The sequence below is a fragment of the Camelus bactrianus genome, chromosome 26 (genome assembly GCF_048773025.1).
Source record: "Camelus bactrianus isolate YW-2024 breed Bactrian camel chromosome 26, ASM4877302v1, whole genome shotgun sequence".
In the NCBI taxonomy this organism is placed as follows: domain Eukaryota; kingdom Metazoa; phylum Chordata; class Mammalia; order Artiodactyla; family Camelidae; genus Camelus; species Camelus bactrianus.
In genome coordinates, this window is record NC_133564.1 from 10,439,562 (window position 1) to 10,454,678 (window position 15,117).

At 46.2% G+C, this 15,117-nt stretch overlaps 1 protein-coding gene across 2 annotated transcripts in view; it reads left to right on the plus strand.

Moving 5' to 3' along the window:
- The window catches only part of MCPH1 (microcephalin 1), a 188,071-nt gene extending 178,598 nt beyond the window's left edge, over positions 1-9,473 (plus strand). For both annotated transcript variants that reach the window (XM_074353774.1, XM_045515531.2), the window contains one exon: positions 3,042-9,473. In XM_074353774.1, the coding sequence (XP_074209875.1) occupies positions 3,042-3,094 (53 nt within the window). In that variant the 3' untranslated portion in view covers positions 3,095-9,473. The remainder of the gene's footprint in view (positions 1-3,041) is intronic.
- The last annotated feature ends 5,644 nt before the right edge of the window (positions 9,474-15,117 follow it).

Consider the following 15,117-nt stretch of genomic DNA (forward strand, 5'->3'; position numbering starts at 1 on the left):
TTTGCAAATAACTGCAGAGAAAAACAGAGGGAAGCCATTCACCTCATCTTACAGGACTAGCCCAGACTCATTTGTGCATATGGATATAAAAATCCAAAATGAAATATTTGCAAATTAAATTTATCAGTGTGTTCAGAAACATCAGATAGGGTTTCACCGAAGAATGTGGAAATAAGTATCATTACATATTTTTCCTAATCCATTGATTTTTCTCAGTAGATGTTAAAAAGGCATTAGAGAAAACCCAGTACCCAGTCTTGATAAAAAAAAAAAGTTCACACACTAGGAGTAAGAGAGCCTGAACACGATGAAGGGGTCTAAAACATGTGTTTTATCTAACAATAAAGTCTTGGTTTACGATTTATGTCAGGCCCACGGTACACACCGTGCTGGAGGCAGGATCTGCGTGGCCGCCGTGAGGGGCTGTGGTTAGTTCAGAAGAGGAGCTGCCCTGCGAAAGGGGGGAAGCCTTGCTCGCGTGGCTGCAAGGACCGGCCGCCGCGCGGGCTCGCCCCCAGGAGGGCCTTCCGGACCCTGCGGAGGCGGCGGGCTCAGGGAGGCGGCCCCTCCGCTGCCGGGGGTCGCCGCGGGCTCACGGCCGCGCCCGGCCCCGAGAGTCTCCGCTCGCCTTGCTGGCCAAGAGGAGGCTCCCAGCAGGGCCCCGGGGGCCCCTGCCTCGGCCCGTAGTCCCGTCAGCCGCCGGCCACGGGCAGTGGAGTCCCAGCTCGGTAAAGGGACTCGCCCGTCACGCTGGTTCAAGAAAGGAGCGCCGGCAGCAGGCTGGCTCCGCGCAGCCACACGGAGACGCGGGCGGGCGGGCGGCGCGGGCTGGCCCCGCTCAGCAGCCGTGCTGACAACAGACGCGTAGACCTGGCGTTTGTTCTCTTCAGCGTAAGTGCCGTGGGGGCTGCACGTGTGCTGCCGGGGCTGGCGTCGCTCACAGCTGTCCTGCGGTCACGCTTTACGGGGCTGTTTGAGGATCGTGCATCTGACGTGACTTCGGAATGCGGGGACGTGGCTGTCTTCAGATGCCAAATGAATTCACACAGAAATCATTCTCCGCGTGTGTGTTTACAGCCGGGCACTTGCCGCGGAGGGGCTCCCAGGGCACGGCCGTCCTGGCTCGCAGCCACTGTTCAGCGCCCAGGCGCTCTGCTGGTCAGGGCGTTAATTCCCACGGCAGCACCGCCAGAGAGGTGTGAGCGGCCGGCCGCAGGCTTTGTCGTGGCTTCTGTTTTATCTGAATTTAAAACTCGATACTTCTCCAGGTGGGTGGATGGATGGACAGACGGACAGATGGACGAACAAATGTACAGTGACACCTGAGTTCTTCGTCAAAGAATTCAGACAACAGAGAAATACATAAAACCCTAAAACCTTACTACCCTTACTTAAAGTAACTGCAGCAAAGATGGAACTGTGTCTTTCAGGGTTTTTTTTAAACACACACATAGAAAGAAATGTATATAAACATATGCATTGAGGGTTTGTTTTCTATGAATGGTGGCTCACGTATTGCTCATGAGTTTTTATCTGTGTCTAGGAGATCCTTCCATTTTGACATAAAAACAATTACCTTCATTCTTTTTAACCATTGGATCTGCCGTGATTAATTTACCTACTCCTTATAATTAGACATGTGGGGTTATGTCCACGGTGGGTGCTGTTATGAACCATGTGTGTGTATGTGTGTGTGTGTGTGTGTATTCATGTGTGTTCTAGTTGGAATGATTGAACTCAATTTTGAGAGGCTGTCTCGAGCTGTAATGAGTTTCACCCAATCCCAGGCAGGAGTATTTCTGTGAAACAGATTCACAGAAGGGGAGTGACTGAACTAGGGTGTGTGTGGCCAAGTCCTGATCACACGGCTGCACCAGCCGACACTCTAATACCTGGATGCTCCCATTCGCCGCTCCCTCACCAGCACCGTGTTCTCAGCGTTCGGTGAGCTGATGGATGAAAACAAGGAGGTCTCGTTACATACGTGTGCTCCCCGATGACGTCGTTCCCTGACGAGCACGAGTGCCGAGGGGGCTAGTTCACTGGCTGCCTGTTCGTGGCCGTGTCTGCTTTTAAATCGGGCTGTTTCTCTTTTCCGCTGTTTTACAGCAATTCCTGCACCATGTGGACTCTAACCTTTTGTGATAAATATAAAGAAGTCCTCTCAATCTGCATCTTTAACTTTATTTATGGTGTTTTGTGTGGTTATTAAAAATAATAATTTTTAATTATTATCCTTCATGGAATCAAATGCCTGAGTTCCTCCATGGCTTCTAAATTTAGGTTTCAGCCCCTGAGCTTTAAAACTAGTCTCCTGTCTCTAAAACTTAGTTTTTTCATTGCCCATCTGTGATGTACTTCTTGTGGGATATGACGGATTCTGCCATCACTTTAATGTCACCTACTCCACTGATTCTTTACTGCCCTACTGGATCACCCTGTAAACCCCGAATCCGCACGGGTGGGTTTCTGGAGCCTGTTGCTTGCACCTCATGACCACGTTCCCCATTCCAGTGCTCATCGTTCCGACTTAAACTCCTTCACATGTAACCTGTTCATCCCTCGGGCTGAGAGCAGTGACCCGAGCTCTCGGAAGTGTGCTTCCGGGCTCTGTCTCTGTGCACGACACTCAGCCAGGTGGACGGGGTGACAGGGCTGGAACGTGCGGTGACATGGCTGAAACGGATTCGTGTTATCTGTGCTCCACCTGGTACCGGAGGGTACTCGTGGCTGAGATGAGAGCCCCGCTCCCGGGTCGTGCACCTAACGGGACGTTCTGCCAGGAAGGCCGGGCCCCATGTGCCTGCAGGATGTGTGGCTGGAGCATCTGACATGTGGCTTGTGTGACTGAGGAACGGAATTCTTTATTTCACTTGTTATTTAATGTCATGTTAAGAAGCCACATACGCCGTATGGACACGTGGACCTGGGACAGTGCAGCTCTGAATGGTTTGATTTTAAATGTGATTTCGTGTGTGCATGAAAAGGTTACCGTCTCACTGTGAGCCGGCCACGACCAATGCTTCTCTCTCTCTCTGCAGATTCAGTCACTCAGCACAAAGTCTGCGCCGTGGACAGCTACCTGCTGCAGTGACGCGGACGTCACTCAGCCCGCGGCTGCTGCCAGCTGGGAGGACGGGGCAGACGCCGGACGGGTGCCCTTCCTACTGGCACATGTCCGCCTCGCACGTGTGGTGCTTTTCCTATGAGGAAGCTTCTCTGCGTGACTGTCTGATGCCCGAGTGTCTCAGGGAAGCGCTGACCAGCCCTGTTGGGCCCTTTCTAGTAATGCCAGTCTGTGTGTCTTAGTGATGACGTAATGAAGAGGTCACGACCTTTGTCGTTGAAGCTCCGTACTGTTAAATAAAGGGTAGGAATTCAATTGTTTTATTACTGAGAACAAAGAAGCCCCTATGTTTCTTGGTTAGGCTGTAAGATCGTCATTGACCCACCAGCTACTAGTGTGCAGGACGGCAGCCAGTCATCTCTTTCTGTGCCTGCGACTCACCGAGGACAGCCGTGAGGAGCCGCACTTAACGATCGTTCCTGCCCTGGAAGTAGCCCTGCTGGTAGCCCTGCTGCTCTGAGCTCAGTTTCTGGCGAGAGCGCATCACCGAGCAGAGGGCAGGGCTTCCGTCGGCCGCCAGGATGTCGCCGTCCCCCGGAGGAGATGACGTTCCGACCAAATCATACACACGCTGACCGGTCACTTTCTAAGGGACAGAAATGCTAAGTCCCAGCGAGGCTGCGGGTCCCACTGCGACTTCCTCAAGGTGCTGTCCCCCTCCTGTTAGCCATCTCAGCTGCTGTTTCTGCGCAAAGAAACGTCAGGTCCCTCCGCAAACACAAGGGATCAACTTCCAGAACAAATGCTCGAGAAAGGAGGCAACTGCACGAGGGAAGGACGCAGGGCTTCCTCTCGGTGTCGGTGTGACGCGTGCCCCGCCCGGACGCCGAGGGGATCCACGCCCAAGCGCCGCTGAGCCTCCGCACGACTCGGCAGGCGCGGCTGCACCCCTCCCACCGCAGGAAGCCTGTCGCGCTGCACCCGCGGCGTCCGGGGCTTGGCTGCGCGGAAGCTCGGGTACCTTGGCAGAGCCCCCATCACACCAAAACTCTTGCGGCGGCCGACGGCATTGTGCTGACCTGCGCTGGGGACAAGCCATGAAGAACTCCCATCCCCGCCACGCTGGCTGTGGAGGACAGGCCCTCCCCCGCCGAGGGGCCACCAGGGCCGGCATCCTCAGAGCCGAGTCCCAGCTCTCGGCGCCGGCCTGCCGGAGGCCGGGCAGGATTCTCTTTCTAAAAGCTAATATTTTATCAGGATGCTGCTGCGAGTCGGGCTGTACACTAAGCATTCTCCATGTGGTGTGTCATTTAACCCCCCCCCCCAACAATTCTCACAGTTAGTTAGTACAGGTTTGCAGTCTCTCACCCAAAACACACAGGCCTAAGGAGTTCCTCGGGACTCTGATCTTTTTTTTTTTTTTTTTTTTTTTTTTTGAGTTTTGAAAGGTATCTGGCCCTCACCACTTCTGTTCAACACTGTGTTGGAGATTCTAAGGCCAGAAAAGGAATTAAAGGCATACAGACTGGAAATGAAGACGTTAAACTATTCTCAGATGACATGATACTATGTGTAGAAAATTATAAGGAATCAAAGAAAAAGTAGAATAAGCACATTTAGCAAGATTACAGGAAACAAAATCTAAATACAAAGCTAACCAAATGTATTTCTGTACACTCTCAGTAAACGGTTCAAATATGGAGTTAAGCATACCATTCCGTTTGCAATATCATCTAAAGATAAACTGTGAACAAATACATTTAACATAAGAAGTGTAAGAGCTGTATACTGAAACCTACAAAGCCCTGCTGAGAAAAGTTAAAAATCGAAATGGAGAAATACGCCCAGGCCATGGATTAGAAGACTCAGTGTTGATGAGATGGCTGTTTTCCTCCAAATGATCTATAGATTCAATGTAGTCAATCAACATACCAGATGGCTTTTTACACAACTTGAAACACTGATGCTGAAATCTATATGAAAATGCAAAGAACTCCTAGTAGAAAACATAATTTTTTAGTAAAAGAATAAAGTTGGGGGATTTATACCACCTGGTTTCAGAACTTACTGGCATAGAGGTAGAATGTAGATCAAACACACGCATCATCCTGTGAAGGAGGCCTCTTAGCTTACATTATAGCTGTGGCTTGAGGGGCAGGCTTCTAGCTAAACACACATGTCCAGGGACGTGCCATGATTCTCTCCAGAGACCGCACAGGCCAGCGGGCACCACGTTGGTTCCCTCCCTCCGCCTCACTTCATCTTCTGAGCTCTCCCGGAACAGAGCTTGCAAGTTCACCCAGTGGCCCACTGCCTGTGGCTACTGCCCTTGATAGCCCGGCTCTGGTGGCTGGTGGGGCTTTGCATTCACAGGATCAATACGACAGCAGCAAAGAGCCAGGTCTTAACTGATCATTGCCCCAGGGCTCAGTGCAAAGGCAGCAGACAGAGATGCCCATATCCCAGTCTGCCCTTTGAAAGAGGGGTGTATACGTACTCTAAAGCTGCTTCCTAAGGGTCTGACTTCCAATCACCAAGATCTTGGTGCTGACTGAGATCTTCCCCTTTGGGAAACCAACAGATCTTGACATACCCTCAACTCCTCGGAGCCGCTAAAAATAAAATAGGCTTCTTGAGTAATCACAAAGGTTTGAGTTACAACCAAGAGCTGGCAGGGTTGAATGAGAAGGTTCGTCACACGAGGACGCTCCCTCAAGAACAGGGCGGGAGGAGGCTGAAAATGTCTCTGAACTAGGGAAGGAGGGAGACATCCAGACCCAGGAAGCCCAGAGAGCTCTATGTACGACGAACCTAAAGAGACCCGCACCAAGACACAATTTAATTAAATAGTGAAAAGTTAATAAATCTCAAAAGCAGCTAAGAGAAAAACAATGTGTTACATACAAGGCAGTCCCCATAAGAATTGTCAGCAGAAACAGCAGACCAGAAGGAAGAGGCACGCTCGTCAAAACTCTGCAAGAAAACAGTGCCAGCCAAACATGCTCTATCCAGCAAAGGCACTCTTCAGAAATGGAGAGAGAGAGAGTTTTTTAGACAAGCAAAAGCTAACAGTTCATCACCACTAGACCAGGCTTTCAAGAAAAGTTAAAGGGACTTCTTTAAGCTGAAATGGGAGGGTGCTCGTTAGTGACAGCAAAATGTATGAAAATATAAATCTCACTGGTAAAGGTGAATATGTAGTAAAACTCAGAAAATCTAATGTTGTAAAATTAAGGTTAATCACTTATAAAGCTAATATGAAGATTAAAAGATAAAAGTGGTAAAAAAACACTATAACTACAATGATTTGTCAAGGGATATAGAATATAAAAAGATGCAAATTGTGATATCAAAAACATAAAAACACAAAAAGTGGTGGGGAAGAGTAAAAATGTAGAGCCTTATAATGCATTCAAACTAAAATTGTAATCAGCTTAATATATATTGTTATAAACATAAGTTGTTTTATGTAAGCCTCATGGTAACCAAAAAGACAAACAGAGTAGATTCACACATACATACATAATACAGGAATCTAAGCATACCCCTTCAGAAAATCATGTCACAGAGGAACAGAGCAAGAGAAGAAGAAAGGAACAAAGGAATTACAAAAGAGCCAGGTGGCAATTAACAGGATGGCAATAAGTACATACCTATCTACAATTACTCTGAGTGTAAACAGATTCAATTCTTCAGTCAAAAGATGTAGCAGAGCTGAATGAATAAAAAACCAACACCCATCTTTATACTGCCTACAAGAAACTCATTTTAGCTGTAAGGACAAACACACACACTGAAAGAGAAGGAATGGAAAGTGATATTCCATGCAAATGGACACCAAAGAAACCTGGGGTAGCTATGCTTGTAGCAGACAAAACAGACGGTATGCCAAAGACTGTAAGAAGAGTCTTTATCATATAATGGTATAGCAGTCAATCCATCAAGAGGATATAACATTGCAAATATGTATGCACCTAACAAAGGAGCATCTAAATATACAGGGCAAATATTAACAGATCTAAAGGGAGAAACAGACAGCATTACAATAAGAGTGGTGAACTTTAATACCCCACTTTTAACAATGGATAGATCATGCAGACAGAATCATGAAGAAAACGTTGGCCTTCAGCAACATATTACACCAGATGGACTTAACACGTACGTATAGAACAATCCATCCAAAAGCAAGAGAGAGACATTCTTCTCAAGCATACACGGAAAATTCTCCAGGGTGGGGATCATATATTATGGCACAAAATGAGTCTCAAGGCCAAAATCACATCAAACGTCTTTTCCAGCCACTATGGCAAGAAATTAGAAACCAATTACAAGAAGAAAACTGGAAAATTCACAAATTTATAGAGATTAAACAACATGCTAGTGAACAACCAATAAGTTTAACAAGAAATCAAAGAAATTTTTTTAATTGAGACAAATGAAAAGAGAAAAAATACCAAAACTTGTGGTGTGCAGCACTAACAAAACTCATGGTTTGCAGTTCGTAGTGATAAATGCCTACATTACGAAATAGGGCAGATCTCAAATAAACAACCAACATTTTTACCACAGGGAACTACAAAAATAGGGGCAAACAGCCCAAGATTAGAAGGAAGAAAATAATACTTACAGAGCAGAAGTAAATGACATAGAGATGTAAGAGACAACAGAAAAGATCAATGAAACTGAGAGATGATTTTTGAACAGATAAGCAAAATAGCCAAACTTTTAGCTAAACTAAGAAAAAAGAAGACTCAAATAAAACCCAAAGTGAAGACATCACAACTGACATCACAAAACACAACGGATCATAAGAGGCTACTCTGAACAATTATATGCGAACAAATTAGACAACCTAAAAGAAACAGAGAAATCCCTAGAAACATACAACCTATCAAGACCGAGTTAGAAAGAACCAGATAACAATCTCATTATTGGTAACGACATTGAATCAATAACTTAAAACCTCCCAACAAAGGTTCAGAACCAGAAGGCTTCACTGGTGGATGCTATCAAAGATTTAAAGATTTAATAACAACTCTTCTCAAACATGTACCCAAAGATGCTCACTGCAGTCTTTATACTGCAGAGAAGCTGGGAACAATCAAACATTGAACAATATGGAAGTTATTGAGTAAGTTATGTAGAAGCCTAATGAAATGTCGGGTAGCTGTTATAATTATGGAGACTGATACAGTACAGGAACTGTTTATGATATGAAGTAAAAAAAACAGGAAATTACATTTAGACTACAATCAGAAGGCAGCAAAATCACACACGTATAGTGAAAACACAGGAAGGTAACAGACGTGATTTGAGTCTGGTAGCAGGACTGTGATTAATTTCTTTGATATTTGTTTGTATGTTTGTTCAGTAATGTTACCAACCATTTTGAAAAGAAAAATTCAGGCACCTACCTACTCAAAACCAATTGTCCTCGAAGCCTCCTGCACACAGCGGTCTGCATGCTGGGTTTTGGCTATCTCCTGTTTCCACATGTACACGTTAACCCAAGCTTCCTTGGTTGAGTTAAACATCCAAGGCCTGAATTTCCTCCTCTCTAAAATGAGGGTACAAACACCTGCTCAGAACTCCTCTAGGGGGTCAAGTCTCTCAGATCGTAAAGCTCTTTGCAAACCAAAATCCAAGACCCCATCAACCTCTTATCTCCCCTGCCCTCCCTCCAACTTGGTCTGTCTTCCTCTCCTTCATGTCTCTTTGTTCCTTCATTTTGCTTTTCTATGTTCAGCTCATTCTGTGTACCTTCTCTTCCACTTCATTTCCCCTTTCCTTCTTGGAGGTCAGAATGGGTCTCACAGGCTTCCCATCAAGGTGTGGCCAGGGATGCAGCCCCCTCTGGGGGTTCCAGGTGCTCAACCATCACCTGAGGGATTAGAAACTTGATCAGGTATCAAGAGTGTAGGTTCTGATTAAACCGGCTTTGCAGGGTTCCTGCTAAACTGGATTTACAAGGTGACCGATGGCCTCGGAGCCGGTTCAGGAGACTAGCGTAAGTTTGCCCAAGCAAGGAGTCCTTGTCAGTAGTCATGGTGACTCCTGTCTGGATACCTGAGAGCCCAGGATGAAGGTCAGGTGAGATGAGGCCCCTCTGAAACAGCCCGGGCGCAGACGCAGCTCAGTTCGCACTGTTCAGGGAGTCGCATCTTCCCCCAAACACACGTCAGAGCACCAGCTGATAGGAATTCCCAGCACGGATTAGGACACGCTGCTCGGCCAAAAGGCCTCACTCCAAACAACTGAAACGCTAAAGAAATAGAAAAGGCTTTGCTTACAACTATCACGTGCTTGGCAATTATTTAACCTTCTTGACCAAACTGTAAGAAGGAAATGTATCTATTTTAAAGTGACCTGTGGTTATAATTAAAGATCTATGTTTCCCTTCCCTCAATTTTGCTTCATCTTTTACTTTATTTAAAACTATAAAGCCTATCTTCTGTGCCAGGAAAATGGTATCTACTTTTATCCTCCTAATATTTGTACTGTTAACTGAGACACTAATTGAAAGTATTGAACTGAAACTAAATAAGCACATGCAAAGATTCTTCAGGCTAAACTCGTATTTTGGTTGGTGCGCATTCCCAGTATAGGCGTTAATGTTTTCCCAAAGCCTTGGGACCTGCCAAGTCCTAAGCTCCACCTAGAACTCGAAGATACTGGCCCCTGGTCACTCCTTTATTAATCTGGCTTTGATTTTTTAGATGCTTGGATTCACAGCTTATCTATGGGAACAAATGGTTTGCTCTATTTAATATTTCACAGAGAAGATTTACTCAAAGAGTTTAATATCCCCTCCCGCCAGCCAGCAGATGAAATCCAGCCAAACCTCCAGAGAGAGCAGTTGTCAGGAGGAACCCGTCCTGGGGATCATCCAGCCGTCCATCCATCCTTCTGTCAGCATGAGCGCAGGAATGGGGCGCATTAGCGGCCGTTCCATCAGCCCGAGGCGGCCACAGGGGCGCAGAGAGGGCGGGAGAGGAAGTGACTGCCAGACCCAAAGCTTGGCACGAAGGGCCAGCTGTCAGCCAGATAGTGTACTCAGCCAGCGACGTGAAACCCAATCACCGGGTTTTGGGGGGACTGGTCAGAGAAGGAGAAAGACTCTTTGTCCTGAGTGAGCGGGGCTGCCGATGGCGGAGGGCGGGAGAGGGGAGGGCTGTGACTCACGATGCCACGAGGTTTGTTCCAGAAACAGAACCGGGGACGTTCTGCGGGGCTGGGGCCAAGGGCACAGCAGGCGGCAGAAGGCTCAAGACAGACCCCACTGCAGAGGGTGGTGAAAGACTGTCACCTCATCTTCGGGGCCGTGGAGCCCAGGAAGGATCGTGGAGGCAGCCATCCGGGCGGCTGGAGACTGAGGAATTCGGTGGTTTTGAACTCTGACTTACTGCTTTTCTCGAGCAATTCCCACCCCACCCCCACCCCCTTTTTATGATTGATTGGATTCAGGGGCCACCTTGTACCCATGTCCTTTGAGACCAAATTAGATTTAACACATAACATATCCATGCTCTGGGGCTTAAGAGCTCACTTCCGGCTCATAAAATGATCCCTGTGACCCCTACCTTTGATGGGCCCGCGTGAAGCTGGCCTGTCCCCGGAGGCCCAGGGCTCACGGCCTCAGGGTGCAGAATCTTTTCCATATTCATGTTCAAGGCAAGGCTGCTGCTGCTGCTGCTGCTCGCAGGCCGGTGCACCTGCTCTTCCCCGCCTTGGGTTCACAGTGTTGCTGCGCTTACTCAAAGGACACTTACTTCCTAGCACAAACCCGAGGTCGAGTCGCACCCAACACAGACAGCCCGGGTTCGCAAGGCATTTCCTGAGCACGCAGCCTCGCTCGGGTATGGCTACGTCGTCGTACCTGGCTCTGGGGACCAGGAGCGACAGAGCGGCCACCCTCAGAGCTACCAGCTGTGGCGGGAGGGAGCCTGACTGGAAAGCGGGGTGATGAGCTCACGGAAGGCGGGGGAAGGAGAGAACGCCCAGCCGGGGCGACTGGTCCCCTAGGAAAAGGGATGGCTGTGGGGAGTGCTTCCCGGAGAAACTGACCCCCGGGCGAGGTGGCGGAGGAAGCCGGGGCAGTCACCGACAGGCCACGTTGGCGAGGAGGGGGCCGCCGAGATGCCGGGAAGCCCGCCGGGTTCCAGGAGCTTCGGAGCTTTGAGTTGCAGGGGACGATGCAGGAGAGGCGAGGCCGGATGCGCGCAGGCCAGGTGGGCGCCTCCGCCGGTTGCGAGAGGCGCCTGCAATCTTCCAGGCAGGACGTGCTGAGGCGTTGGATTAAATGCTCACGGAGATGAAAAAGAGGAGGCGGACTTGAGGGCTATGTAGGAAATGGAGTGAACCCAGCTTGCCGATTAAGTCAGAAGAGTAAGGAGCCGGGGCTGAGAGGGGCTGCGTGCCCCGGGGCAGGCGTGCGGCGTCAGGACGCTCAGGAAGACCCACGTGGTGGCGGGGATCACACCCGCAAGCTAATGGGAAAACTGTGTCGGAGGGCTTCAGCCAGGAAAGGAGCGTGCCGTCCAGCGGACAAAGAGGCCAAGTTCCTGCTGCTGAAGACGTTTATCGGAAAGATGGGGGGGGGGGGTGCGAAAGGCAAAACTCTGTTTCAGAACTCTGTTTTAGGCTTATGAGATATTCTAGAAAGTAGTTGTCAGGTTTCTACACATAGGCCTTTGTGTTATTCAGAAAAAGTAAACAAGTGACTTCCATTTTCAGCAAGATAATGAACATTGTGATGGTCATCTGAAAAGGCAGAATGAAACACAGAGAAATTTCCTTTGGAATGATGGATAAACCCGCTAACTCTAGGGCTGGAAGTAAAGGAGAGAGGGGGGTCGGCATTGAAACTGGAAAGACCTTACTGACCTAGCAACGTGTGTGTGTGTGTGTGTGTGTGTGTGTGGAAGTGTAAGGGCAAGGGAGAACTGGGATGGACGCTCAGTTATGCTCCTGGAAAAGGGCTAAGGAGGGGGAGATGACTTCTCTGCAAAGGCAAACAATGATATCTGTCTTTCTCAGCAACATCCTTAGGCACCTGGAAGAAGCAACACGTATCTTCCAGGAAGAGTGTCCCTTAACCTGGGCTTCTGATAATGCTCACAGAGAAAGGGACCAAATCTGAATGCACACACACTTCCAAATGAACCCTCATGACCATCTGTAGGGAAAAGCAAATAGGACCAGACCAACCAAGATCTCAGATACTGACTCTTCATGCATTGATTATAAAATTAGAATGTTCAACAGTTTGAAAGAAATAAAAGGAGTTAGAAGCAAGAGAAAGGAGTAAGAAATGCCACAAAATGAAAGCGAGAGTTGAAAAAGAACCAAATAGAACTTAGAGAAGTTTTCTTTTTTGATTAAGTGTTTAGATCTTTCTCAATCCCCACAAAAAGTAGGTGTTGTGGATAGCAAAACCAAACCAAGGCATACTCATGAACTCCAATACACAAGTATATGGAGACAAATCACCCTCAGCCACAAGATCTACTTGGTACCTATGTCTATACAGGGAGGAAAAGGAGGAGCGTATGGGGTAGAGGCTGACGACTTGAGAACAGAAAAATCCCTCACTAGCTAAGTCATGACTAGAAAGCACAGTGGGGCCAGTTTGAGAACAGCACCTGGGTTTTGCCCTCTTCGGCAGCATGTGAGTACGTGGGGCCCACAGGAAGGACAGAAGGGCCCTGGCTGGCATGGTCTACACCCTACGGACTCTCAAACCTGACCCACCTGAGTGCCTTTCTAGATGAGGGTTCTACAGTGAGGAGAAATTGCTGGGAGTGGAATCAAAATTGATCAAGACACGCACAACAGAGACCAAAGAAAGAGAGGGTCAAGGTCAGGGATCCACAGATTTCTTCTGAAAGGACCAGATGTAAATATTCAAAAACAAAGCAAGCCAACTTACTTTTGAAGTCTACCGAAAAAACAACGGAAAAGCATGAAGTCAGAAAAGCCACCCTAAATCACGCTTCATCCAAAAAGCTCAGGCAAACTTATTTTCACAAAGAAATAAGCAACAGAAAATTATCAAGGTCAAGTCCCATGCCAAGTTATTATAGGAAACAGAAGAAGTAGAAAAGTCCTGCACAGACAATAAAAAGATGAACAAAGTCATGGCCAGAAAACAGATCAAAAACTAAAATGACTTTAAGAAAATTATGTGAGACATAAAATAACACATAAATGAGGACTAGAAAAACTCACCAATGAGGCAACAGAATTCAGGAAATAATTAGAAATAAAAGAAAAATCAATTTCAGAAGCAAAGACCTAAATAGAAAGGACATAATAAAAAACAAAACAGGTAATTCTTGAGAGAAGATGAAAATAAGAAAAGTTAAAAAATATGAAATATGTTTTTAAAATGTCAGAGAAAGAGACAAGTATTAAAGACAAGCAAAAGAGATTTGACACAGGAACTCTTGAAAACTAAACCAAATCAGAGGGGGGAAAATCTGAATACTAAAAACCACAGTTCAAGAAACTTTTCTGAATTAAAAAAAAAATAGTTGAAGCCAAAAGTACACCCTATACCTGAGAAGATTGACCCCAAATGGTAAAAATACTACAGTTTAAAGAAAAAGGAAAAAAATGTGTTGGACCTCCAAAAAAAAGGCATGTGACTGTTAAGAAAAAATTTAGATGAGCAAACTTTTTGACAGTACTGCTTTATGAAAAGAATATGAACTAACATATTTAAGATACTCAAGGAAGAAATGTGTAAGGATTTTATATCTAGCAAAACTGACTTTTCAGTATCGAAGGCACCAACTGTTACCAACATGCCAGAACTCAGAAAATGACTATTCATGAGCTTCTCCTGAGGAGTCTACTAGAGATCAAGCTTCAGATTATCAAAATGACTAAAGAAGAACTGACTTACATACCGGGGGTGAGGTGTGTATATAATACACACATGAATGTATATGCATCACACACACACACTCACCTACGGCTGAGAGGGAGATGGTGTGTAATGGCTGCATTCTGTGACAATGTGGCTCTAGTGCAACCACTTCAAAAATGATGGAGGGAGAATGGGCAAAATGTCATGCTTTCAGGAATCATACTGGTGCTAGTATTCATATTATTATTCTGAGTCTACTGTGTGTGTAGTATGGCATAAAACCAAGACTTTTTGACAGGATGTTCTATGACCTCTTGTATCTTTGTGAATTAGGTTCTCAAGTATGAAAGAAAGAAGATGCAGATGTAACTGAGAAGAGGTTAAGCTCCACAGACTCTAATCTAAGTGGGATTCATGGGGTATCTTACTTTTAATCTGTGTATGTATTTCTTAGCTCTGTTCCCTAAATATCCATTAGTGACAAAATTATGGTCTTGTAATACCATTTCTCACTGAAAGAAATCAAGTCCTCTTGGAGAAATGGCTGATTTCATGTCTGCAAAAGAAAAGTCTGAGATGAGTGTGGGACCTCTTGTCATTCCAAACAGCACAGAAGCCGTCCAAGACTGTTACGGTGATGTCAAAAAAACCTAGAAGCCAACTGGAAGAGGCTCCCACTGGACAGACTGAGACTCTCTGAGCTCTGGTAATAATAAATGCAATGGATTAAGACCCCTCAAAGATGTTTAAATCCATGAGTTTTACATGCTATTAAAAATTACAGGAATTTGTGGGAGGGTATAGCTCATGCTTAGCATGCAAGAGGTCCTGGGTTCAATCCCCAGTACCTCCATCAAATAAATAAATAAAACCTAATTACCTCCAACCCACTTCCAGGAAAAAAAAAACTAAACTAACAAAAAAATATTTTAAAAATTACAGGAATGAAGAGGAACCAGTTCATTACCCTGAAAACTGATAAGAAGCAATTAGACATATATTTTGCCTCTCTTTTATAAACTGAACCACTTGGTAAAGAGTTATGAGGGAAAGTATATCTTTATAAAAGGTTTTCAACTAATAAATGAAAAAGAAATGATAGACTTACAGCAAAGGAAACCATAAGTAAAACAAAACAACAACCAACAGAATGGGAAAAAATTTTTGCAAATGAAACTGA